The 27,473-nt window shown below is 43.7% G+C and overlaps 2 protein-coding genes across 3 annotated transcripts in view; both read right to left on the reverse strand.

Moving 5' to 3' along the window:
- The window catches only part of LOC119180340 (uncharacterized), a 28,924-nt gene extending 25,061 nt beyond the window's left edge, over positions 1-3,863 (reverse strand). The window contains exon 1 of the mRNA XM_037431522.2: positions 3,579-3,863. Within this exon, the coding sequence (XP_037287419.2) occupies positions 3,579-3,714 (136 nt within the window). The 5' untranslated portion in view covers positions 3,715-3,863. The remainder of the gene's footprint in view (positions 1-3,578) is intronic.
- Positions 3,864-7,745: 3,882 nt separating this feature from the next.
- Positions 7,746-27,473, reverse strand: part of LOC119179841 (deoxycytidylate deaminase) — a 199,973-nt gene continuing 180,245 nt past the window's right edge. The window contains exons 1-5 of one of the 2 annotated variants that reach the window (XM_037430958.2): positions 21,250-21,434; positions 18,998-19,145; positions 16,169-16,304; positions 12,168-12,381; positions 7,746-7,898 (exon numbers count right to left, since the gene is read on the reverse strand). In XM_037430958.2, coding sequence (XP_037286855.2) covers positions 7,832-7,898; positions 12,168-12,381; positions 16,169-16,304; positions 18,998-19,145; positions 21,250-21,296 — 612 coding nt within the window. In that variant the 5' untranslated portion in view covers positions 21,297-21,434 and the 3' untranslated portion in view covers positions 7,746-7,831. Of the gene's footprint in view, positions 7,899-12,167; positions 12,382-16,168; positions 16,305-18,997; positions 19,146-21,249; positions 21,435-27,473 lie in introns of those variants that run through there. The other variant, XM_075868492.1, reaches the window with a different exon arrangement.

Raw genomic sequence — 27,473 nt, forward strand, 5'->3', positions numbered from 1 at the left:
GTCGCGTAGACGCGGCCTGTGCGGTCGGTCTGGCTCGCCTTCTCGCTAACAAGTCAGCCTGGAGGAAATGCTTGCAGGGACGTTGGCTCACGGACCGTCAAAGTTGCCACATTCTAATCCTTTTGTCGCTCCCCGCCACTGAACACTCGTTCCGAGAGAACTGGGATTCTGGGCGTGGGAACGCTGCTCGGCTCTACGTCTCATGGACAGCATGGCGCCCACGAACGAGGGTCACAACAGCCTGTTGACTTTTTTGGCAAGAGGAAAATGGCAGAAGAAAGGAAAATAGGAGAGACAGGGTGCGAGAGGATCATGAGGGCCCACCTACTCCACTACCGTACCACAGGCAAGAGGAGAGACAGATGAAACAAGAGGGACTGGAAAAAAGTGACAAAGACTCGGACAAGAATTACTAGAAACACAGCAAAAGCGCCTACAAATAAGTGGCCAGATCTGTTTTGGTCCATAAAAGTCAGTAAAACTTGATAGGCGATGTCACATCGAGAAGCAAAACCTCTCGGAGAGTGAATCACCCATGGGAGACATCACCAACAATCACCAACAAATGCGACACAGTGTGATAAAAGATGCTTAAGTGTTTCAGAGGAGCCGCAATTTGAATGAACGCTAAAACGCATGAAGCACTGACATACTGCCCACAACGACGATATGCCTTTGGTTCCCGTCGTAACGGGGCAGTAAACAACCCCGAGGTCCAAAAATTGTTACAAAGAGAAATATGTGCACTTTTGCCTTGTGATCATGCTGCCGAAAGCATTTCGCGAATACGAGCCATTACAAGAAACTTACATGGCTTCGAACCAACGTTACCAGAATCTATTCTGGTTCGTTTTGCTGCGTGTTACGTCAAGTCACCAATAAGCAACTTTGCGTCACTGCACGTGAAAGGAGGATTGGTCAGGCGTAGGAAAGGAGCGCGGAAACGCTTATCGCGATAGGAATATATATATATATATATATATATATATATATATATATATATATATATATATATATATATATATATATATATATATATATATATATATATATATATATATAATGCACAAAGAAAAATAAAAAAGTTACAAAAGCATCCACAGGGAACCATCAGGGCCACGCCGCTGATAGTGTCCCTGTCCATTCCAGTAAAGGCGAGCTACGTATATACAGCAATTGCCACTGGCTTACTGTCAATGGATTTCAAAGAAAAATTCATGAACAAAGCATGTGATTGGACAAGCCCTACACGCTTTCTTTAAAAATTGGCGTGCCCGATGACTTGATCAATGGAGGGGTGGATTAACTTAAGCACGCACAGTTTGGTGAAAGGGGCATTCCAAAATGTCTTTGGCTCCGCTTTCACTTTGAAGCAACAAGAAAAATTACTCGCATCAAGACCCGGGTTCTTCGGAAAGTTGCTGGTCCTGTCGTGCCTGTGAAATCGGTTCCCATCGAAATGCGCACCGCCACAATCACTTTAGAAGGAGAAATTGAACTCGCTGCTCCAGGTTGACGCTTGAGTCGTTAAATCATTCCACGACTATACGTCGTCGCAATAGTGTGCATCTGACCAGGAACCTTGGGGACAGACGTCATGAACTTCTTACTGCACAACTTCCGTGCAGTGTGCCTGTAGGATGAGCAGGTGATAGTGACTGGAGACTTCAAAGTTACGTACTTCGGCGTGAAAACCAATGGCTTGTCCGGTTCTGGATGCCGCACTTGGACTTTGCCTCCCGTCGGATGTCACGCAGTGAACAATTTACAACAACACCGGTTTTGATACCGTGGTTACTGCATGACCGTCATTTCCAGCATTCATTGTTTCGACCTTGTGCAGAAACTGACTTTTTTTTTTTTCGAAATGGAGCTTTAATGGGGCGCAAGGGAGATGAAGGAGGTAGGATGAAGCTGTCCCATGAGCGGAACATAAAATTTGAAGGACGCTTGATCGAGCTTCGCCCTGAAGAGTTGAACGTGATCGCGTAATCGGGCCTTGTACGCATGGCATGGTGCCTGCCATGCTGTAAGGGTACGAAAGACTGTGCGCGTAACTTTGGCCATTTCAAAGTACCATCAAATGCTTATTAGTTGAGATCCCTGATAATATCATTAGCATCATAATTGCATAACTGTACCATAATGTCGGTTCCTGATCACCACATCATCATAATTGCACACCTTTACCGTAGCACAGGTACCTGATCGTCATCATTATCATCGTCATAATTATACACCTGTTCCAAAAGCACCGCACGGTCTGTCATCCTGTGGAAATTTTTAGGCGACAAGCGCTAGATCACTATTTCGCCGGGGAGGAAATCGGCCATTTACGAATCTAGGCCGACAGCGAGAGAGCGGTGCCCACCGGGTTCACGGCGAACAGTACACACATCTAGGAAGGAACAACACACAGCGGGCGGACAGCTGCTGCCCGCGATCAATGCACGCATGGCAGCCCGATTTTTGCACGCCTCATTTTCTCTGCGCTCTCCGCGAGGGTTTTCTCGACGCAAGCTAAACGGATAACCGAGGTTTCGCTTTCGGATAGCGCTTTGACTACGCTGTTGCTACGGGCGGCCCCTGCAGACGCGGTGTCGTCTGCATACGAGAATTGCAGTCTGCTAGAAAAAGATGTTCGAGCCACGATTACGATACCACGATTTTCGCATTACGCTTTATGGCGTCGGCTACCGGCTACGCTGTCGCTATAGTGGGCGCGTCAGGTGCGGTGTCGTCTGCATGCACTCATGTCGTCTGCTAGCACGATGTTCAAACACGGTTATGACCACAAATAACTAACTCCGGATACACTGAAACTGAAGGTCGCGTAGTAAACACGCACCAAGTGTTGGTATTTGCTGCAGACGAATACCGCTTTTTTTAGGAAGTAGGAACGCGTGTATTCGCTGTAGGATAAACGTATACAAGTCGGATGTACACATGTAAACGTGCAAAGGTAGTCGGATATTTAAAGGGGTTTCATTATAATTGCGGAGAAGTACCAGAGTTGCAAGTGAAATGTGAAAAAAAAAACGCCAATGCTATGTCAAAAATGAAGCATCCCTTCAAAAACAGAGCATTTAAACAGTCAAACGGAGGAACTCAACACTACCGCACAAGTCGAAAAACATAACCGTTGCTTCTACCGAACAAGAAGCCCGGTCCGTGAAAACACTGACCGGAAAAAAAATAAGGAAGATCAGCAAACAAGTCACTGATAAGCCGGCAAGCAGTCAATGTCCGAAACTTCACCTGAAAACACTCCTGATTGACACATGACTGGCACTTAGTTCGTATCCAATAGCCCTTTTCCTAATAAACATGAATATGAGCGTTTGTTCCTCATCTAGGGAAACTACTGGTTATCGTGATTACTCGAATTTTTGAGATTGTGCGATGACTAGAACGCATAACGTCAGACCTGTTCGGAGTTTCTGGATTAAGTTGCTCGCACTGTCATAGATGCACATAGCTCTGGCGCGACAAACCGATCGCCATCAATGCGATACCACAGAAGCACACAAACACACACACACACAAGAAAAAAAAAAAAAAACGACCCCTCGACTTACCGTCGAAGTGGCGATAGCGGGTGGCGCTGTTCTGTAGTCCGAGGCAGAGCGAAATCGTGACCACCAACACGAAGCAACACAACATCGCCGAGCAGCGGTCGATCGAGGTGCCGAATGCCATCGTTTGATGTTTCATGAACGACGCGAAACACTCCAGCAACCACCACACTTCCCGCAACAGAAAGGCAGGAGACGCGCGCTTCGAGTTGATCCGACGGAAGGAAGACCGCGCCGCGAAAGTTCTGAGGGGGCGCTCCCGACGTGCTGAGTGTCTTCAAACCGGTCTTATCGGTCGGTGTTCAAAGGGCGCTCGGCCCGCCTTTTTATAAGCCCTCCCGGAAAGGGCGAAGGCGAGAGACTCCCCCTCACTTACGTCCGCGGAGAGGACGCCCGTGTTTTTGAAATCTTCGGCTTCTCTCCCGCTCACGAGTTCCTCACGGCAAAGTTGTCCGTCACACGCACTGACCAAACAGTTTCGACTTTTCCGTCGACAATAACTGCTCCTTTTTCTCAATTCTTTCCCAGTCGTCGTCTCTCGCGGCTGGCATTCGACGGCTCAGGAACGCGGCAAAAAAATGAATGTGTGGTCTCCTGCAGCCCTTGCGGGAACACGGCTCAACGCCTCTCTGTTTGGTCCGGGCAAACAACACTCCCTCCTCCAAATAATAAAGTTTCGGAAACAAGCAGCGCGCGGAACGCAGATGGGCCGATTCGCTGTGGAAGTGGGTACTTTAGTGCTGAAACTCCAGCAAAACGAAACCACAAAAAACGACCGAACGAGAAAAACAGCCACTAACGCGTGTGGCAGCGCTGCACTCGCTTGCGATTTTTACTCCCCATGTTTGTTTAACGTTTTTTTTTTTTTTGTCTTCGGAGATGCCGTCGGAGCCGATTCGAAGCGCTCTGACAATGCGAAAACTTTCGAAGGCGCAAACGATTAGTTAGCAGCAAGTTTCAACTTTGAAAAACGTGGCTTCAGCGAGCGACAACTCAAACACGAATGATCAAACCCTGGCCTTCGTGATTGCGCGCAGCTAAACTTTGCTGCGCACTATCTGGAATGTCGTAATAATACGCGCTCAACGCGGTAGATGCCCACCAGGTTCACCACAAGCGTTGCCATCGCGAGAGACTTCGCGAAGGCGCGAGTGACTGCTGCGTTTCGAATATGCCAAATATACATATACACACTAATTTAAGACCAGCTTGCAGCTATGTCACCACGCGCGTAAGCAATAAATTGAGGTGTTCGTATAGTTTTTTTTTCATTTTTTTTTGCTTAACCACCGATACGACTCTTTTATCCAGCGAATCACCATTTTATGAGCGAGAACATCACACGAATCTGAAATATAATGTGACGTATATAATGCGGAAAGCAACAGAATGCATAAAAAGAAAAGACAGCATTAAGAACCAGTGTCGTGATAACTTGAGGCGATTTGCAGACCAAAATACTGTAAAGCTTAGAGCGAACTCGTGCAGGGAATAAAATATGTTGAATTCTAATGAATAATTAAATTTATCCACTTCAAGTGTCCAATTTGGATATTTTGGGCTTCACTGTTCAAGTGTTTGGTTAATGACTAAGTTCAATGAAGTCGATGACAATGCCTGTGCAGTGTATTCAAGATATCTCCCGAAAGGTAACGGGTACCCATAGTATACACCATGGAACAGTTGGCATTTAGCACCCATCATCATCATTGCGAAGAGCCTCATCATTGGCACACTAGGCGCTAAGGAAAGACAACCTACACAACGTCACGTGGGCTTTAGAGTTGGCTTCCTTTCAATGCTACTATGTTTTGTGGTGGAAACTAATTATGTGCACAGTAGCCACTAATACAGGCACAGAACTTAGACCAAGAACTTACATAAGCAAGCATGCAATGGTAGCCTACATCAGGCTTAACCACGGTAATAACAATGCATATGTCCAATAGGGTAATGCATACAACAGGGTTCGGCAACCTTTTGTGACGTAGGTCCAAGTTCCATGATGCTGGCAAGGCCGAGGGCCGCACGGCCAATATGTGTGTGTGTGCGTGTGTGAGAGAGGGGATTTGCAGGCAAAAAAAAAAAATTTGGCGAATTTAAATGACATACAAAACTGCCAATGTTCTCGAATACTGGCTAAATTTTGCCGAAGTGTGAGGATGTGGAACAATTTGAAATTGAAGCGAGCTTTTTTTGTTCATGTACGTGTAACGCCCGTTCGATGTCAAAAATGTCATAGTAAAACCCGACCTTCTCCCCACTTCCTCTGTTCCCATGAGCAGAGCTCTCCCAGCTGCGTAACGGCTGTTGCTATAGAAGCGAGTGGAAGATTGGTTGCATAGTGTCCGTCCTGTCTTGTCATTGCTGCTTGTCAAGGATGGAGACCAGCGCCTTTCGATACGTTCAACAACTCGACTTTATGTACAGGAACTTATGTAAAAATTTACAAGACCCTTCACCATTGGAACCGTCGCATGTTGCCTCGGCAGAGCAGATAGTGCAGTGCACTGTTTGCTGCGACCAGAACGATCGTGGGGAAACGGGAGCCAGATTTTAACCCCTCAATTGCCCCTCCCAATTCTCCTCACCGCCAACCAAAACAATTCAGTCCGTTTATTGGACAGACAAACATACTTGTTGCAGTCCTCTCCTCTTCCTCTCTTATTCAAGCACTCGACCTCTCGGTCGGAGAGAGAGAGACGAAAGGACCGGCCTGCACAGGACCTTCCGCAAACTGTGCGAACGCACACGATGGTGGCGCTGTTCGGCTGCGGGCCCATGCCATTACTGTGAGATGACTACGCTGTCCAGCGTGACAGCTGTTTTCCGAACTCAAATCAAGATGGATGGGTGTCGATACACCGGATGTCTTCCCGTCGCCTGCTGGCACTCCGCTGGCCAGCGACCACCTAGCCGGTTGTTAAAAGCGGCGACCGACCGTGATCTTACTAGAACGGGTGTCCTTATGCCGGGATTATCGTTTCCCGAGAACCGGCTGCTTGGAAAGCACACTCTTTTGCGACAAAGAAGACTCACCCCACCCTTGCCTGCGACGCCAAACTTTACAGTCATGTCAGCCTTCAGATAGGTTGTGACATGGTTAGGGGGGTTTCGATGTGCCAGGAGCCCCATAATACTTCCTCACGGGCCGTAGGTTGCCGGCCCCAGGTGTACGCCGTTCGCGCAGCTGAATTAGATGGTAGGAAGGGGGGGGGGGGTGGTCAACACTCCCACATCGATTTTTAAGTTCTGCATGTGCACGAATATATACATACATACAAACCCATGCACAAATTTACGTAAAGCATACATACGAAAGCTTTCTGGCTGCGCCCCTGGTGTGCACTATGTGAACCTTGACATGACAGGTAAGGCAACCAGCTAGCTCGCTGTCATTCTAAGGATTAAGGTTAGAATCAATGTTGATAACAACAGCACATAGCTACACCACTGTCTAATTTCTCAGTTTTGTCCAGCAGTTGTATTCCAAGTAGATTCGGCTTCACGGTCAGCAATCCACTTGTAAACACAGCAGTCACATATAGGATTGAATGCACAGAAATTACAGAAAGCACAAATTAAATGGGTACAGAATTGCCATGCAGAGCCTGTCTGAGTGAGCTAGTGACACAAATTTTTTAATGAAGTTTTAAGAAAAGCCCAAACCCAAGTGCATTTCCAGCAAAGCTTATCTGCTTTTTATCTACAGTAATACTGGCTGCGCAAAACTTTTCAGTACAAGGCTTCCAACTGTGTAGTTACAAAAGGCACATGGAGAATATGAGCTGACAAAGAATTGTCACTATTTTAATCTGTTTATAAATGCTATGCAAGCAGTATTCTTGTGTAGCCTTACCAGGCAGGCAAGTAAGGGTAGGTTAAATATTACGCATTTAAAATAGAAACATTTCATAAACAAGAAGGCATGTAATGAGTAGTTTTTCGTGTGGTGAAAATACAAGCCGCCTTACTTTTTAAAACTGCATCCACTTTTAGAATTAAAATTTTTCTGTTTCATCAGTTTCCGTACATATCTCTGAAGGAGCTGAAAGTACACCTCAGCTCTGAGATATGTTGCTGACCAGCTTACTAACAATAAAAGCAATAATTCATGCATATTTACAAAATTAGCCAGACTACAAGAATAAAGGCACTCAGATTATCCTGTTATAAAGTTTCAGAGTATTTTAATATCTCACTTCACGTCATGGCTAAATTCATTTAGTAGTGTTGATGAGATAACAGTGCAACAATCAGACTTTGAAGGCAGCCAATTGCTCAAAGTCAATTACTATCTTCTTTGTTTCGGGAACATGCTGCCTGAAAAAAAAAAGAAGTGCAACACAAGCTCAGTGAATGTTGATTTTGGTGAAGAGCAGGCCCTTAGCCAGGAATTTTTTTCAAGGTGGAGGGGGTGGATATTTGAAGGCCTTCACTTAAAGCCCCTACAATGGAGTTGCTGCTGCTTTTACTATCTAGTGCCAGCCACTCTTTCATGGTCACGCCCTAGTTATGGTTCCTGAGCTTCTGGAAAGAGGTTACTAAGCAAATTTCTTCCTCTTTTTCTTCTTTCCTAATTCTGAACACGCATGTGCACACCTGAAAAAGCAAGCAATTTTCTAGCCCGCTCCACAAGTGTTCTTAGAAAATTCGTCCTACACTGGCGCCAAATGTCACCTCCGTGCTGCACACCAGGCTACCCAACACAGAGACGTTCAACTGACTAGAACCTGTTGTTGGGTCAGTTGGTTCATTCTTCTGAAGGAAGGTGAAAGATGCAAACCACGTAGATAGAACAAAAAGGAAGGGGACAGGATACAGCATTAGGATCCTGTCCCCTTCCTTTTTTTTTCGTCTACATGGGCTGCGTTCCACTTTTTTTCACGAGATGTTCAAATCTTGCAGTGCAAATGCCTCTGTCACGAATGACAAGATGAAGGAAAGAAGAAGAGAAAGAAGTTGTCTTGAATAGGTAATAAAAAAATGCTGGAATGAGGGAGAAGAAGAGGAAAAAGAAGAGGGCGCGAGATGAGGGAGGAATGTGAGAGCAGGGACGTGGCGTTCGAGGGGCCAAGGGCTGCGGAAGTTCGGACTGGGTCTCGCTCCAGGCTCCCGCCCGAGCACCTGACTCGGCGAGCAGCTCACGGAGCAACTGCGGATCCTGGGCTGCAGTTTCCCGCCCCAGCACCGACCTCGGCGAGCAGCCCCAGAACCACCGCCGACCCTGGTCTGCAGTGTATCCCGCCGGAGCACCTGCCTCGGCGAGAAACCACTGGAGCTACCGCTGTAGTGGTTCGTCAACATTGTCGCCACCGTTGAGCATCGATATGACGTGTCATCACGCCTGAGAGGGACTCCCAGTGGACCGGAGGCCACGCCACAACTGTAAGCGCGAGAACTAGAGAACGCCAACGGAATCGGACGTTGAAACGCGCGTCATTAAGACATCTCCTTTTCTGTGTTTTTCAACGTGTGAGTGTTTGGGTTGTTGTTTCGTTTTGTGATTTTCATGGTAATGAAGTGGTAGTTTTCGTTTGGTACCATCAGCCTTTATGATTAATTTCGCAACGCCCGACGAGCGAACCAGGCCTCAGCATATACGCGTGACAGCCTCCAAGAAAAATACTATGAATGGAACGTTGCCAGATTTGCCATTAGAGGAACGCTGCCACACGTTTCGAGCAGATGCTGTGTGATGGTGTTAGCGACTGTACCGCCAAAGCCGACAAGATTGACGATATTGGCAATGTTGTGTTGATGGAGCGGCACAGCTGACTGCTTCATGCAAGTGGTTGGTCGCGCATTCTTGAAGCGCATTGGAGGAGCACCAGTTCAACAGACGCCACTAATTTATTTGCAGAAATTTCAGCTAGAACTTCAAAGCTTTTTGCGAGATGGTTTCTCTTTCAAGCAGCTTTGCGGCAGCATTCCCTTTGGTTACTTCTCACTGCACACTAAAGCATTACGTGTTGAGCCCGATCACATGTCGAAATTGCCTTGAGTCACTGGTCACGCAAACTGCTCTGCAAAGGTATGTGCCACTCTTTTCCCTGAGGCTCGACGAGCATTTGGGCACACAGCAAAACTGAATTTCTAGACAAGGTGAACACACAGCTCGAAAACAAGTCACCTTTTTTATGAACGCGCAAAATCAAGGCAAAAAAAGCTCCCCAAGAGCGAGCGTTGTAGCTTTTTCCTCACGCCTTTATTTTTCTCGATGTCTGTTTATTTGTGCAAAATTGTTTTCAACTCGTTTTCGGCATCCAGTTGCTAGCATATTCGCAACGCATTTCGTCGCTCTATAGTTTGATCACCTACTCCATTGGTTTCAACAACGCTGGTATTCATTCCGCCTATGCGCGTAGCGTTGTCTGCTCGAGTTACCAATGGCGCCCCTGCAGGTTGCAAGGACTCGCCACGACATGCTCAAGCGACTGTACTGGGTGGAAAGGGAGAAAATGGAATGGGTAGGACGGCGCTTTTGCGGCTCACGTCGCAGGCATAGTCTTTTATAGGAGGCATTGGCAGTGCATAACGATAAGGTTAATTGTCCCCAATGCCCAGTCCAGAGCATTCAAACCAGTCTGGCGTTGGAGGAAGGTGTGTCACTTCAGGCAGACCAAGCGAGCATAATTTTACACCCCGCATGACCCCTCACATTCATCCGGCTCACTGTCTTGCCTTTTCGCCGCGCCAACATTGTGGCCTTGTGACAAAAGCAGATCTTCAGTGCATTGCATGAAACTTAAACAGTACACGTCAAGGAAGCCCTTCCATTGGGCAAGACAAACTCGTGCAGTTGCAGTGCCTTTGCCTGTACACATATCCCTCGTGCACTGCTATTTTCATTAATTTTCAAGACGAAACATTTTGCTACACCTGTACTAGCGTGCATAACGACAGCTCGTTAGAAATGTAGGCCCACAGCAGGAAGGTTGCGGAGACAGCAGAGCCAGAGCCACAGGCCATTCTCCTGGGGGTAACGGGTGGCCGCATCTGTTTTTCTTCCTCCAAAAGTGTACCAACTAAACAAGCAGCAGAAACATCATAGTAGTACTTCTACATTCTCTGGGCGGGGAAAAGGCATAAACGTAGAGAAGGAGGACGAGTTGGCGCTATTTAACCTAGCCAGCTGAAAACACATGGAGGGGCTCTGTCCCGACTATTTGCGAAAAATGCCTATTTCTGTTATTTATTCTGAGTATGACACACCCCCTTCATATTTTCCAGGTGAAAAGGTTGCCTAAGTACCACTCCCTCTCCTCTGGCTAGGGGCCTAGTGAATAGGCTTCAAAGAAGTAATGTAACAAATTGGGCAAGTTGGAACATAGTCATGACTGTCAGTGCGAAAAAGACACAAGAAAGTACAGGACACAAGCACTGTCTAACTGAATGTTTCAAAGCAAAAAACATGGCATATATAAACTAAAAGGAAGGCACTGACAAAACCTCATCAACCCCAACAAAATGTGTGATTATGTATGCTGTAGATACGAAACCTCAGATTCAGTGAGAGCGAGGGGCAAAGCTCTGAGCTCTACTTCTGAAGCCCCAAGAAATAACGTCTAGCGATTCCTGGATCTTTCATTGTGGTTCCAGAGGGACCATGTTTGCTGGTCTTATTTAACCCATTTCACAGTATCACATTTATGCTATCGCTCTGCTTGTGCAAGATACTGTGATGTTTTTATGGCAGCTCCACCCTGTGGCTCCACTGGTGATGTACAAGTCGCTTCTCATGGAAAACAACAATATAATGACCCTGGAACACAGGAGGCAGGTTGCGCGTCTATGATTTCTGTTTTTGCTTAATTCCCAACAATTCAATATTAATCCAGGACTTTATATTCAGCCCCGCTTATCTCGTTCAACTCGAAGCACCCATGAGCACAATCTACTCCAATTTTTGCACGCACTAATCTTTTTAAGCACTTCTTCTTTCCCCGCACAATCGAGCAGTGGAATAGATTGCCTGTTGATGTGTTTTCGGCGCGTGATGTGTCGGATTTTGAAAAGCGTGTACTTTCTGCAATATTTTAAACATTCACTGTGCCGCTATGTTTCTTTGTGTACTGCTTTTTTTTTTTTCACACTTGTTGGACTGTTTTCAGAATTGTGTACCAATTTACCATGCGGATTGATACTTTCTATGTAATTAATCCCTGCCCGCCTGCTTGGTCTTCGGACTGCAGTATGTCTTAAATAAATAAATAAAGTGACCATTTTCAATGCTCTGGTCACACACGAATGGCCATTTAAGACGATTTCGTACCCAATGTCATCACAACTAGTCAGAAAGCTGTGCGAGGTCACCAGAATCAGTACTGTAGCCTGAAGTCAAGCTATTGTTCACGTCAGTAGGCGTGCTAAGTGGAAATTCACTTCATTGTTAGAACACAATATCTTATCAGCGTCTGCTGAGCTCCAGACTTGCTCAGAGCCGTCTCTGCATATAGGCAATTCGTATGGCAGAGTAAGCTCGCCTTCAAGAAATTGTGTTGGTACCTCTTTAAAAGCATGTGCAGCCTTTTTTTTTTTTTTCAAAAGGAGAAGAAGAAAAGAAAAAGAAAAACATAGCAGTAAGCTGACCTGAAGTTAACACCAGCTTTTGTGAGAATGAGCCTGGATGCAACGTAGGTTGGGTCTTCGGGGTGCTTGTCGCAGAGGAAGACCACCTGCCGAATTCCGGACTGGACCACCATTTTGGCACACTCGTTGCAGGGAAAGTGCGTAGTGTAGAGCGTGCAGCCACGCAATTCAAAGCAGTTGCGGTTGAAAATGGCATTCATCTCAGCATGGCAGACTGCAGGGAACAAATGAGTGAGTGGGGTAAGGTGTAAACAGCAGGTAGACCAGACAATAATGAACCGCACCACACTTTGCATTCAAGATAACCTACCACCAAAACCTTGCGCAGCATTCGTATAAGGCTTCAACGGACACTAAAGAGAAACGATGACTTAGTTTAGATCGAAAAACTGCCCTCGGAGAACTATAACACCATATGTTTCACTATCATAGATTCATTATTAGTGGAGATAATCAAGGTTGAAGTTTCATTTTAAAATTTTGCAATGTAATCTTAGCACGTGACGTAACGAATTTCAGAATGTGTTTTTCGTATTTTTGTCACATTGGCTAGATGAAATTTTTTCAAACGTCGTATGCTAGGTCCATGGAATCCACAGGTGACAATGTATTCCATTTTTATTGATTAGAAGCTACACAGGACCCAGCAGATGCCTTCAAAAATGGATGACGTTGTGGTGTTTGTTGCGAGAATGTCGAGGTGGCATCTCCACCTGCATTTTCTTTTTGCGCGTTTTCTCGCTTACCAAGCGTCATGTCACAATAAGTGGTGTTTTTGGGATTGGGAAATTGTACTTTACTAATACACGAAAAAGCATTTTGCTCTTTAGTGTCCCTTTAACTTATAGGGACCCTGTGACACTTTTCCAAGCGACCATTGAATGACGTCATTAAAGGAGCTTATTACCTCAAGAATTGACAGCCACAAAAAATCTTAGAATCAGTAGACATGAGTTGAGTCACAAGGGTCTGTCGAATGATCTTGAACCAGCAAGTGCACTGAAAACTAAGCAGGGGTGATTGATAAGGGAGGCAGAGGGCTACGCTCGTTTGTCAGTGCGTGTCATGATCCTCAGCCCTCCCTTTTCTGTTTCCTTTTTTTGAACATGTGGCTTATCTCCTGTGTGATCACAAGTGTACTGGTGTAATTCTATAGTAGCAGCTGCGGTAATATATGCATTTCACAACTCTTAAATCATACAATGGCTGTAGACCGTGTTTGTGATGTCATTTAGATTATGGCATCATTTGTCGAGAAAAGAGAGCACGATTTATGACTCTGAAAATTAATTCAGAGTTTCAGGTCACATTGCTCGCTATAGTGTTTGCCTCACATGTTCTCAGGAGGACATGTTGGTGAGCTAGTAGGTGCTTACTAATACACTCAAACCCCAATATAATGAACCCAGATATAACGAATTATCAGTTATTACAAAGCAACTGGAGAATAGCTCTGTCACAGATACAGTGCTACAAATATATGTTTATAAGCTATTTTCGGATATAACCAATCATTTTTGTGGGGAGGTGTGACCTTGTTATAATGAGGTATGAATGTAGTGATGGTGTAGCACAAGGACACAAGGCAAATGGCTGCATCAATGACAGGCGCAAGAATAAATTTGAACAAGAACATCAATGTGCACCTTTCAGTGCATTGCAAAGCCCACACCAGTACTCCACGGTCTCATGATGTGAGAATCCTGGGTAGGAGTAAAGATAGAATGGCACATAAACTTACTTTCAGAAGCATTTTTTATTAAGGAAAGGAGTAATGATTGCATTAGTCAGACATCTGTCGTCTTGTTTGCTGCGATACAGCCGTTCTTTCAGTCTCACTATTGATGTGTTATTTTTGCCTGGTGCCTCCTGCGGCCAGCTAGATGTCACTTGCACGCCTGCACGCTCGTAGCAGTATATGTTCTGTATTTCATCAATTTTTCATTAAAGTCATAAGCAGGACCTGTGCAGTATGTTTCTGCATCTCTCTTTTGTCTTTCTGTGCTACAACATTATTATTATTGTTCTGAGCAGCAAAATTAACACTTAAAATACAGAAAGACACCAAACCACGGACATTTCTTTCATTTAAGCACACGACTGCTCACAGAAGAAGATGAGAAGTAAAAGAAAGAAAAGCTATCACTGAAGGTCTGCCCTTTCTGCAAATGATTCAGAATGTGTTAAGAACCTTAGAGGTCACTGAGCATTACCACCTACACGTCACGGCTCCTGTAGCAAGCTAATTATCACAAGGGAAATGTTGCATCTTGACTAGTGCATAACTAATTACATGTACTAACTGGTTGCTTGCAATCCATTATATTTTTGCAGTTCTGTTTGTAATTGTACAATTATCTTAGTCTAGCCATGAAAAAATCCGTACAGCCCCAACGCGGTGGTCTAGAGGCTAAGGTACTCGGCTGCTGACCCGCAGGTCGCGGGTTCGCATTCCGGCTGCGGCGGCTGCATTTCCGATGGAGGCGGAAATGCTGTAGGCCCATATGCTCAGATTTGGGTGCACATTAAAGAACCCCAGGTGGTCGAAATTTTCGGAGCCCTCCACTACGCCGTCTCTCATAATCATATGGTGGTTTTGGGACGTTAAGCCCCACATATCAATAAAAAAATCCGTACACTGGAGTTGTGTGCTCGAGTCGATGTTTCAGTAGTTGGACTAATCTTCTTCAAAGCTTCAGACGAGACCTTCTGTTCATGAAATTTTTCATCGGAAGCTTCCATCTTCCTCTTTCACCTATTAGTCTACCCAGTAATTTAGCCTACTCATAACTACAATTTAGCTAAATATTGAATAGTGAACTAGAAGTAGCATACTGATATACTTAAAGGGAACCTGAAATTGTTTTTTGAAGTCTTGTCACTGTTCACGCTTAAGCATTATCAAACCATTCGCACCACGAATTTAGTGACATGCCATGTACCCAAGGCCGCTAGGGAGAATTATACCATACCCTCCTTCTCACCTCTGCCTGACCTCCTTAACTCATGAGGCATGCTGGCATCGCTAGAGATCACAGAGCTCTCGTGAGCACCGCTTCACCATTTAATAAGCTTTTACCAGTCTAGACCTCCGAAAAAATACGCCGACAGGTTGTGCACAGTCTCGGAGGCCATCACATAGTGCGCCCGGCAGAACGCATGCCGTCTGGCAACAGAGCGAAGGTCGCAAAGTGGTTTTTATCTGCTCTGACAAGTGCCGCCACCCTACCAGCCGATCTTACTTCGGCGCAGTCTACAGCCCATGACAACCAATCAGATCAAACGCCACGGCGACGTGGTGCTGGTGTGCCCTGGCCGTGAGCATGTCGCTCTCTGAATGGGCGGTTGAAAACAAGTTTAGCTGAGTCGCAACAATCTGCACTGATCTGTAGCGATTAGCAGCTTTAAAGTGTTGTAATAAATTACACATTTTACACAGAAAGCTCAAATCGGTCTCTAAATAACCCTTGAAGCTTGGTCAACCGGCCCAACGTGCTAGTACACTAAAAAACCACTTCAGAGCTAAATCACTTCAGGCAATGCAGATCTGCACACCTAAGTTTATCGGGAAGTAATCAAAAGCTGCAGTCAATCCACCAAGCAGCGATGTCGTTGCTTATACCTTCAAGAAGAGAAACCAGAGCGTGTTGTTATCTATGTCCTCACCTGAATGCTCGACCAGATGAAAGCCGACAAACTAAACGGTCGCTGTTGAGACTCGACAGCGATTGCTCTTCACCTTTTTGGCTCTACTCTAGCAGCACAATCTCTTAGCAATAGCACATGTATCAGAAGTAATTAGAATAATATGGTTAAAATGTAAGCAAAAAAAGTGAGCAAACAAGACAGTGAATTCTACTCTGAGAGAATGCGACTGTTATAGTGAGTGAATTCAAAATCAAAGCAAATGCAAACATTTTTTTTTAAATGTTTGCCAACAGCTGTCCCTGTAAAGCGAGAAGAAAGAGCACAGTAGGGCAAGCCTCCGGAGTACTACTTACCATACAGATACTTGGTATCAACTGGCGAATCACTTGATTTGCCCCAAGGCATTTCGTCATCGCTGAGTCCATTGGGCATTCCATTGTACCCGGCTCCAACGATCCTGTTCTCTTCATTCACAATTACACAGCCAACCTGCATTACGTGAGAGGTTCTCGAAAAAAATTTCAGGTGACCTTATCCAATAGAGGCACACAAAGCTTGGTGCAGGCATGCCAGACATCCTGCTATTCTTTCTTTTGCATCCCTCCTAGCGTAATCATTCAGTTTTATCACGGAAAGTAGCCATACCAGGAACGCTGTAATCAGGTTGAGTTAACATGCAGTCTTTCACGTTCCTTGCAGACTTTGTCAGCCTGTAGAAAAGCCCATATTAAAGAACTATCCCGTGATCATGGAAATGCAGTTATGTTAGGAATTCAATTTTCTTGAAGTCAAGATTCCGTGCAAATGCAGCATTTTTAATATCGAACTTCCACGTTCAGCAGATGACTCTTATTCAGCCAACACAAAATATTGTCATAGAGCTCCCACAGTCAATCCCCTCCTTCCCAACCCCCCACCCCTCCACTCCTCTTTTTTTTTGTATTTTAGATCGAATGCACATGTATGCTTCAGTTCAGTTGACATTGGGAATGCATGGCCATGCACATGGAAATTAAAAAACTTCAGGAAGGAGAAAGTAGGGGTCTCCACCCCAATTCGTTTAATCCTCTGTAGCTTAGCATTAGCTGTAGCGATCAAAAGAAAAGCTATTTGCAAGGTAAATAAACAATTTTGTTTTGTTACTTGGTTACCTACTTTGCGTTTGCTTTCTGAATTGTAGTGGATCATTTCTCAGCCACCTTGCCAGGCATGAAAGAATTTAAGAGACCTGTTCATCCCCCCACACCTCCTCCTCCATAGTGTTTGTGAATGGTTCGAGGAGTTTTGGGTTTCCAAGCGAAGCTTCGATAGACTGACGTGTGAAACTGATGACGTTCTAAAAAACCTGCCTCACCCACAGCTGGCCCACATCAAAAAATAATGAAATGCAAGTTCATAAAATTTCTTTTCGGGTCTGTGGTTTGTACTCGGGCACAACCAGTTTGAAAGTGAGTGCTTTGAACACTATACACATACACACATACAGTCACATGCACCAATAGACAGTTATAGTTCACGGTTAGCGTGATAGCGGAGTTTAAGGCAATGGCGTTACTGTGCAGCAAACGTTCGTTGCGGACAGCATTCTATAGTTTAGCGGGATTGTGTTTACATGGCTTACGTGCCCCAACTGGGATGGTGGCACCACCTATCAGATGGTTAATAAGTTAAAGAACGGTGAAAAGGAAAAGAAAACGAGAATGTTTGCCTGTGCCACCACACGAAGCATTGTTACAAGTTTATTTTACTAATGATAAAAATAAATAAATAAAAACTATGCACCAAAGGTGAAAACATTTATATTGCCAATTTGTTTACATCGATATTCTAGTGAGGCCTAGAGACATTTGAAATGGAAATCTATCTCAAAAATTACGCCAGCGTATCCCTAATACTCGATCATCGAAGCTAATTGAAGGCAAGCGAAGCCATTTTTAACAGTCGTTTGCTGCGAATAAAGTAAATCTTTCAACAACTATGCCAAAATCACTTCGAAACGGGCGTCCAAGAGCGCCTCCATGTTTTACGTACACTACATACACCTATGCACACGGTAAAGTTGAATGTGAAAAATAGCGCGTGTACAGCAAGCGGTATGGGTAACGTACGTACCTGTGCATGTGCACTTCGGTCCCACTATCACGGTACGCCCGGCATCCCAGTAAGCCCAGTATACTATAACTGTCTAATGTACATTAGGTTGGCTAAATCTGTGCAAAAAATTTTTCTGGCAAGCTCCTTGACTGAAATATATATATATATATATATATATATATATATATATATATATATATATATATATATATATATATATATATATATATATATATATATAGGTGTTTGTTGGGTTGTCGTGTGCATTTTGTGTTTGGTCATACTGTGTAATCTGCTGAATGTAGTGAACTTTTTTGCTTGTATGCTGAAGCACTCCTTCGCCTTTCAAATTACATTGAGCACCAGAACCCTTTCCTTTCTGGATGATTGCTGCATAATTCTTCATCAGTTTGTAACCACTGTTTTATCCACGTGCTGACCCGGCACACAGCAGCTTTGTTTTGACGTTATGCAAATTATCTCAAAACTAACTTGGGGCAAGCTGTATCAGATCAAGAGCCATGGTTTGCATGCTGGTATAAAACTCATTTCCTACATTGCCATGGATGAACTAACAGCTGCCGGTTAATTTACCCGTGAAATAACTAATGTTATGTGTGCGTGGTTATCGTGGTGGTACATAATAAGAGATTTGAGAACACGCTTTATGTTAATTAAACATGGCACTCTGGCACTATGGTTGCAGTGAACAAAATAACACAAAGACGAGAACTGCAACTTTTACACGGCTCTTATGAAAAAAAAAATGAAAAAAAAAAAAACTTACGTATTTAACAAGAAAATAAAACTGCATTGGTGCAACAGACATTTGTTTATTCTCTTCATGAAACTTTTGGTAATTTAGATGCAATTTTGGTTGATCTGCACATTTTTTCTGGTCCTGTGAAATCCAAATTGACAAGCTTTTACTGCACTGATTTTAGTGGAAGGGTCCCAGATAATGCAAACACAATCTGAGGTCTCTCTTTTACAAGTACGCTGTGAAAAGCTGGGAGTGTGTGCGAAATGGGCAACATGTCTACAATGAATGCAGTTTGCATCACAAATAGATTAAGAAAGATTTTTACCTGCGTGTTAGGGTCCTTGCTGCGCATGGCTGCCAAGTAAGCTGAGGACATGAAGTAGTCTTGCCAGGAGAGGTAGTTCGTGCGTTTTGTGTGTTTCAGCCGACAGCTCTGCTCCGAGATCGTCAGGAGGCGGGCAGTGCAGCTGCTCCTGCGGGTTTTAACCATACCGTTGACAATTATTTCAATAGATGTCTCAGAACACGCATTAGGACAGACTAGGTAGTATATATATCATACAACACATGTGACACTAGAAGCAGACCTAGCTAGTTTTCAAGGATGTGCCTTATGTTGAGTTGGTGGTTTTTCATAATGACAACGATAGTGCTGATACTTACAGCCGTTAATAACAACAAAGCAATAAAAAGGAGCAATAAAAGGAGCTCAAGCACCCTCCAAGGCCCTATGTGAATCGTCATGGTGCTGAGGGCTAGGGCTCGATTTTCTCATGAATCGAAAATTTATATTACTTATCTACATCTTTCTCGATTTTCGCTCTTAGACAACGCTGATTTTCATAGACAACCCCCTATGCTGACACTTGAATTTCTGTGAAGAGAGCTTTTTAATGCTATCACGTTAATGACAATTTCGTCTAAAATTCATTGTGTGCCTTCAGAGTAACACAACTACATAAAAAAATAATTATAATAAATTCACTCCTGCTCCTGCGAGCCTTGTGCTCTTCTTGTAGCTACAGTTTGGAAGAATGACATCATGGGTGAGTTAGTATGTCACATGGTACTGTGCACACACACAGGCTTCAAGGAGGGGAACAGAGGTGCGGGGGAGGGGGCTACATAGGCGAAATTCCTGAGCAATGAATAATGTTCGCTAAATGATTGCTAATGACTGCACGGCTTAACTTTTTCCGCCTTTTATACTTTTCCAGATCAGGATTGCATGCACCAGATTACATAACACAGGACACAACCAGGTCTTCACGTCATAAACATAGTCGTAGCATTACACCTATATTTGCACTCACTAACATTTACAAGTATTCATTTTTCCCGAGAACTGTCTCTGATTGGAATGCTCTGCCCCATGATTCCCCTATGCTCAACACGCCGAGATGAAACTATACCCTTTTCTTGTTGCTTAAGTCTGCTTCTTTGCCTGTATTTGTCCCTTGTTTTTCACGAATTTTTAATGTACATGAATTTTGTTCTGCAGTGAATGTATACTGCAGCGGAAGTGTATGTATGTAGAAGAATTTTGAACTGTATTGCCCTCTCCTGCATGGACCATACTTGGTCCGCAGTATGTGATAAATAAAATAAAATAAATGTCGCCTCATAGACGTTGTAACAGTATTAAATTCCAGTTCAATAAATGAGTTCTGAAATTTGTTTTTTTGTACTGAATACCACGCTCTACCCACTTTGAGTGGAACAATATATTTACAGATTAAGATCTTGCGATCATGTTATCCAAGCATAAACGTCACGCAAGAGGTCATGCCACCACCATACAGTTTTGAGAAAGGCAGTGTTCTGACAGGGTGTTGAAGTATCGGTATTCTGCGACTGTCAGTAATCAGCTCGTGTCTACGAAGAGGGCACGGGTGAGGGGAGGTGGCGTAACTTGGGTAGTACCATTTCACTGTTTCATTTTGCCAGACAGTGACGTCACACGTAAGGTTTGTGCTCAGATCATGTGTCACGAGCTCTTGAGGTGCAGACAGACTGGCACAACTTAACTTGAGAGGCTCACTTTGTTTTAAAGTTCCATATGCGCGAAATCAAGCCGCTGCTAGAGTGTACTAGAAGTACACTGTGCCGCTGCACAACGCGCCGCAACGTAACTGTTTCCCGACACACTTGACAGAGGGCGCCACAGTGCCTGCCAAAAAAATTTTAGCTGAATGTTGCATGGTTTGTACAGCCTACAATCGCATTGAGAATCTTTAGTCGTACAGAAATGTGTTGCACAGAGTGCGCTTGAACATTGAGCCCACTAAATGGTTACAGTTCAAAACGCAAAAACTCTCTGACGCTCGCTAAGCATCTGGAACCAAGCAAATGCTCAGTGAACAGAGGAAAAGTTAGCGCTAGATAAACTACTAAAAATCAGCGCCAACACTGCAGTTCAATCTACATTTTCCACCAGAATGTATGCGCACACATTGCCCCTACTAATCATAGCGACCACTTCCTTTCAGGAATACGCACAAGATGACACCGAGAAGCCGGTAATTGGAATAATGGGCACCGCTTGGAGACGCCCGCAGTAGTTGTGAAAAAGCTTACAGCTCCTCTAACAGCCTCTTCTTGTCTTCTTCTGACGTAGTATTCATGCCGAAGGCGACGTCACAGCTAAGTTCTGCTGAATAGGAACAAACAGAAAGTTTAAATTCAGTGTAAACACAGCTACAGGCCCGCCGGCATGATTGAACCGCGCACCACTAGCGCACCACGTGTTTTTAGCTTGGCCAGAGTACACGCACAAAACACCTACCTACCAGCCTAAAACACAAAATATACCAAACTTCATTGAAATCAAAAAAATTAATTACAAATCTGTTGCACACACAAAAAAGATTTTTTAAATAACTAGAACCTAAATTGAAGTACGTGTTTTCATTACTACGTCATTACAGACTGGAGAAGAGGGAAATTTAAACATCAATGGGGAAAAAGCTCTTGTTCCTGCTTCCTTCAGCTGTCCACCTTTCTTTTCTTCGCAACAGAACATTATGGCGAAACAGCGCAAAACTGGGGTACAGTGATAGGATGGGACGTGTACATTTCATCAGTTGCTTGTCGCAATATCTTCTCACCAATATAAAACTTCAGTGCATGACCTGTCAGTTGTTTTACTGTCCCTGAGCTTTCCTGCTATGTATTTTGCCCATCTAAAGACGGTCAGTCACTAGTTGCAAACAGCGTGTTCAAGTGTGGTTTTGCTTGCGCTATTACGCGAAAAACGTGGACTTGGCTCTCTTGACATAGACACGATAGACGAGACACAGCACATGCTACTAGCACCTCGTCCCCACTTGAAGCACGACAGGCGCCATGATTAGTTGGGCGAATAAGCAGCGCAAAGAAATGCACTAGCGGACTATGAAAAGGGTCTTTTAGAGGCGCACCTCGTTAGGGTGTGGGTCTGTCCTTCCTCCGTTGGTGTATGTAGCCACATTGCAAACATCCCACTGCACCCCATCACCGATCCACCCCTTCAGCGACCATAACGTCAATGCTGTTGAGAAGTAGCCATCATAAAATGCAAGATGGTCGTGTACTTATGTCCAGGTGCGAGTCAAGCTGCTAACATAGCAGCTTTTTGCTCTTCGCGTTTTCTTTCTGCAACTCCGTGAAGAAAATGCTCAATAAAACTGAAGCTGAAAAGAACCATAGATAGTCCTGCTGTGTCCATCCTTTGTTTGTATGTAAGCGCCCATAGTTCCAGCTTTGCAAACTGCCCACTCGCAAACATCCCACTACACCCCAACACCGATCCAGCATTTCAGCGACCATAAAGCCAATACGTTGGGAAGTAGCCATTATGAAATGCAAGATGGTCGTGTACTTGTATCCAGGTGCGAGTTAAAAAGCAATAGATTGTCCTGCTGTGTCCATCCTTTGTTTGTACGTAACCGTCTATAGTTCCACCTTTGCAAACTGGCCACTACTTTGTCCTCGCAAACATCCCGCTACGCCCCATCACCGTTCCATCGCTTTACTGACCATAAAGCCGTTATAATGAAGGGGGAACGGAAGCGACGTATAGCGACCACTTACCAATAATAATTTTTTGTATAAATATATAGAGTGTTTGTCATGCATTTGATGATGCAGTGGGCGATATTCGCGTATGGTTCACAGTTTAGCGATGAAATCCTCTAGCGCTTCGCCCCACTCATCATCATTCACTCCGTGGATATGCTGCGATTTTTTTTTTTCAGCGTCTATTTTCTCCCTTTCTTTTTCCTCATCTGCAAAGCCGAAATAGCACTAACAAAGACATGATCTGAAAAAGCTTTTTCTAACAGCATAGATTTTGTTTGCAGTTGTCGTCTACGAGCGCACCGAATCGTAAGGTTAAAATCTCTTCGATTTGCCTTGCATTGCCTGCATTAAATGCCGCAGCGGTGCGTTGGGCGCGCAGCACTGGTTCAACAAATACAGGTGCGGCCGCGACGGCTGAACCACTGCGCGGCGGCCACCGCAAAAAAAAAAAAAAAAAAAAAAAAAAAAAAAAAAAAAAATCTACATCAGTGCATGTGTTGTTGGTCCAACAGCCAGTGCATCGTGTATCAGAACAGAACAGAACAGAAGGTTTTATTGTGCTAAATGAAGAAGAATACATGTGCATGATATACAGAAAGAGGTCCCATAGTCAGAGACTGCAAGGGGACCTCTTGTACAATGTAGAATTGAGAATGATTGTGATGTACATAGCAGGGAGACAGAGCTACAGTAAAATGCAATTGAAACAAATAAAGTAAGAATATACCCTTGTAATCTCACAGAAACAATTTAAAAGTAAGAATAACGTGCTAACTTCAATGACAAATGATTACAGAACACAACTCACAATGAACAGGAATCAATTAAGAAACAGCAAAACAGGCTAGTTAGTTGACATGATATGATTTTTTAACTTCGATTTAATTTCCTTCAGGGAACGGCATACTTTAATGTCGGAAGGCAAACTATTCCAAAAAGAAATTCCGGAAAAATGAATGGTTTGTTTGCCATAATTGGTGCGAACTTTTGGCAGTAGAAAGTTATTGTTAAGGGCAAACCTTGTGACATTGTTATTTGAGAGAATGGTAGTGAAATGTGGAAGTTGGTTATTTATAGTTCTATACATGAAAATACCAAGGTTATATTTAACTAGCTCAGATACAGTTAATATATTGTTTTCGTGAAGTAGTGACTTAGCGTTAGAGAGATATGGGCTTGATGTGAGAATTCTTATCGCTTGGTTTTGAATTGTCTGAACTGAAGTAAGATGAGTGGTGTATGTGTTGCCCCATGAAGTAATACAGTAAGAAATGTGCGAATGAACAAAAGAAAAATACAGTGACATAAGTATTGATGGATTGAAATAAAGACGAGATTTAATCAGTAGTCGAATGCCATACGTCATTTTTTTCCTAATATATGCAACATGTCGGTGATATTTCAAGTTACTGTCGAGTTCAACGCCTAGGAATCTACAGCAGTCGCTCACAGGGATGTCATTGCGCGCAATTATAACAGGAGGGATAGAAGGCAAGGGTTTTTGTGGTGAAGAGAAGACAACAAATTTTGTCTTAGACGTGTTAATTTCTAACATGTTATTACTGCACCACCGAACGAGCTGTGCCAGATCAAAGTTTAGTTTTCCAGTTAAGGATGTAATACTGCTATCGGAGTTAAAAATTGTGGTGTCGTCGGCGTATAATATACAACTGGATGAAGAAAGGCATTTCGGCAAATCGTTAATATAAAGTAAAAACAAAAGGGGCCACAGAATGGACCCCTGGGGTACACCAATATTAGTTAATTTGGTTGAAGAATAAGCATTAGAAATTACCACCTTCTGTGTCCTGTTGCAGAGATAACTACGCAATAATAGTAATGTTGGGCCAGTTATACCAAATGCTTCAAGTTTATTGAAAAGAATGTGATGATTGATTGAATCAAAAACTTTAGTTAGGTCGATGAAAACACCGCCCGCATAGTAACCGTTGTCAATAGCCTTTTTTAATTGGTCAGTAAGTGAGATTAGCGAAAGGTCACTGGAGTAGCCAGAACGAAAGCCAAATTGACAAGGCGATAGTATATTAAATTTGTTTAGGTAATTTGTGAGACGTGTACAGATCAGTTTTTCAACGACTTTGCTCAAAAAGGGTAAGATGCAAATGGGGCGGTAGTTATTCAATAACGAAGCATCTCCTTTTTTATGTACGGGGATTATTTTACCCTGCTTCAGTTCATGCGGGAAAACACCTGTTCTAAACATTAAATTCACAATTGAAGAGAATACATTTGATATAAGGTGAGCTACCATTTTTACATGGGAGGGGTGAATGCCGTCAAGGCCAGCACTCGTCATTTTTAGGGTACCTATAACGCTAATTATTTCATCTGGAGTTGTGGGAAACAGAAAGAACGAATGGGGTAAGCGATCTAAGTCCATTTCATTTAATAAAGGTAGGGTGTGCTCGACGTTAAAGAAGAAGTTTGCAAACTGATCGGCGATGTCAGCTGGATCACTATAAGTGACATCATTATGAAGAACTGTAGCTATTTTTTCCGAACGTGGGTTCCTATTTAAAAAGGAATTAATGATGTCCCATTTTTTCCTCGTACTATTTCCGGCCTCAGTTATCTTTTGCGCATAATACTTTCTTTTAGCTTCCTTAAGCTGGGTGTTTATTAGGTTGCAAAATTTTTTATAGCGAACAAGCAAATTCTTATTAAACGGTTGCCTTTTAGTTTTTTTGTAGAGGTTGTCACGTTTGCGCATTTTTGTTAGTAATCCCCTCGTCAGCCAGGGATTTGCTGGTGATGCGATTATTTTTTTGCATTTTTGCTTATCTGTACAAGATTGAACATGTGATAGGAGCAAAGATGAAAAGAGGGTGAAAGCTTCTTGTGCATCAGCTTTAAGATAAACTTCAGACCAGTTAGTGTTAGCAACGGTATCAATATATTTCTGCTTGTCCAATATATCATGAATAAAGGAAGGTGAATCACGTTTTGCAGTGGAATCGAAACGCAGAAATATGGGATAGTGGCCAGTAATATTAATTTCTAGCACTCCAGCGTCTGGTGCCGTGAGTAGATTTGAAAATGCATGATCAATGAGGGACCCATTGCTAATGCTGTTTGGTCTAGTTGGAAGACTTATTAAAGATTCATACCCGAAGCTGTTTAGTGCAGCTAGATAGTTGATTGAGTTAGGTGACAAATCGTCTAGTAAATTAATGTTTATGTCACCCATTAATGTTTATCGATGTTGTTGTTTACCAAAACACTGCCGCGATAGCTGTCCTTGTAACTGCCGTGTATGAAACTGCTCGACAGCGAAAACGATTCCAACAACAGGCGCCCCGCCGCTGTGATCTAGTAGCTAAGGTACTCGGCTGCTGACCCGCAGATCACGGGATCGAATCTCGGCTGCGGCTGCTGCATTTTCGATGGAGCTTAACGTGCTGTAGGCCCGGGTGCTCAGATTTGGGTGCACGTTAAAGAGCCCCAGGAGGTCGAAATTTATTTATTTATTTATTTATTTATTTATTTATTTATTTATTTATTTATTTATTTATTTATTTATTTATTTATTTATTTAGTATACCTCAAAGGCCCCAGTCGGGGTATTACATGAGGGATGGGAATAATTAGCAACATATCAACGATTCAATCACGGTCTTGAATACATATGGGTCGGAGTGGTGCATGGCGAAGGCAGGCAAGCTGTTCCAGTCGCGGGCAACAAAAAAGGAGCGAAGGTGGGCAGTAGTTTGTGCTGGCGGTGGATAAACGGCTCGGGGATGGTTTGTACGGCTGGATAATCGATGAGCAGGCAAGATGGTTGGAACGTTGAAAGGATAAAATTTGTGAAAAAAGACAGAGATATATGACGACGTGATTCTAGGTTGTTGAGGTGGCCACGAGTTCGGAAACGCTGGAATGAGTACACGGAGTAGATGAACCGGGCTGCGCGATTTTGTACAGATTCGAGAAGGTTAGAAAGATTAGATTGATGAGGGTCCCAAACCGAGCATGTGTACTCCAACTTAGGGCGAACAAATGTGGTGTAAGCCAAAAACTTCACTGATGAGGGAGCAAGTTTTAAATTCCTACGAAGTAAACCCAGCGCACGATTAGCGGAGGATGCTACGTTGTTAACGTGAGTGGACCAGGTGAGGTTGCTTGAGAATGTTACGCCGAGGTATTTATAGGATTCTGCTGTTAAGATTGTAGAGCCCGAAATGGTGTAAGTCGCTTGCTGATAATGTTGCCTACGGTGAAATGATATTAGCGATGTCTTATTTACGTTTAAAGACATTAGCCAGTCGTCACACCAGGATTCAATAAGGTTAAGGTCGCTTTGAAGTATAGCAATATCGGTAGGGTTGTTTATTGGACGGTACACGACGCAATCATCTGCAAACAGGCGAATATTTGAAGAAATGTTAGCTGGGAGGTCATTTATATAAATTAAGAAAAGTAGGGGTCCGAGTACTGTGCCCTGTGGGACGCCAGAGATTACCGGAAGATGGTTAGGTGAATGGTTGTTAGCGTACACAAATTGTTGCCGATTAGTCAGAAAACTACGAATCGAGTTGAACGTCGATGTATTAATGTTTAAGCAAGAAAGCTTGAGGAGTAGCCGTTGATGCGGAACTTTGTCAAATGCTTTTTCAATGTCTAAAAAGAGGGCATCGGTGGGTATATTTAGGTCAACGCTAGAACTGATGTCATTGTAGAATGAAGCAAGTTGTGTGTCGCAGGATAATCCTGAGCGAAACCCA

The sequence above is a fragment of the Rhipicephalus microplus genome, chromosome 7 (genome assembly GCF_043290135.1).
Source record: "Rhipicephalus microplus isolate Deutch F79 chromosome 7, USDA_Rmic, whole genome shotgun sequence".
Taxonomy (NCBI): Eukaryota; Metazoa; Arthropoda; class Arachnida; order Ixodida; family Ixodidae; genus Rhipicephalus; species Rhipicephalus microplus.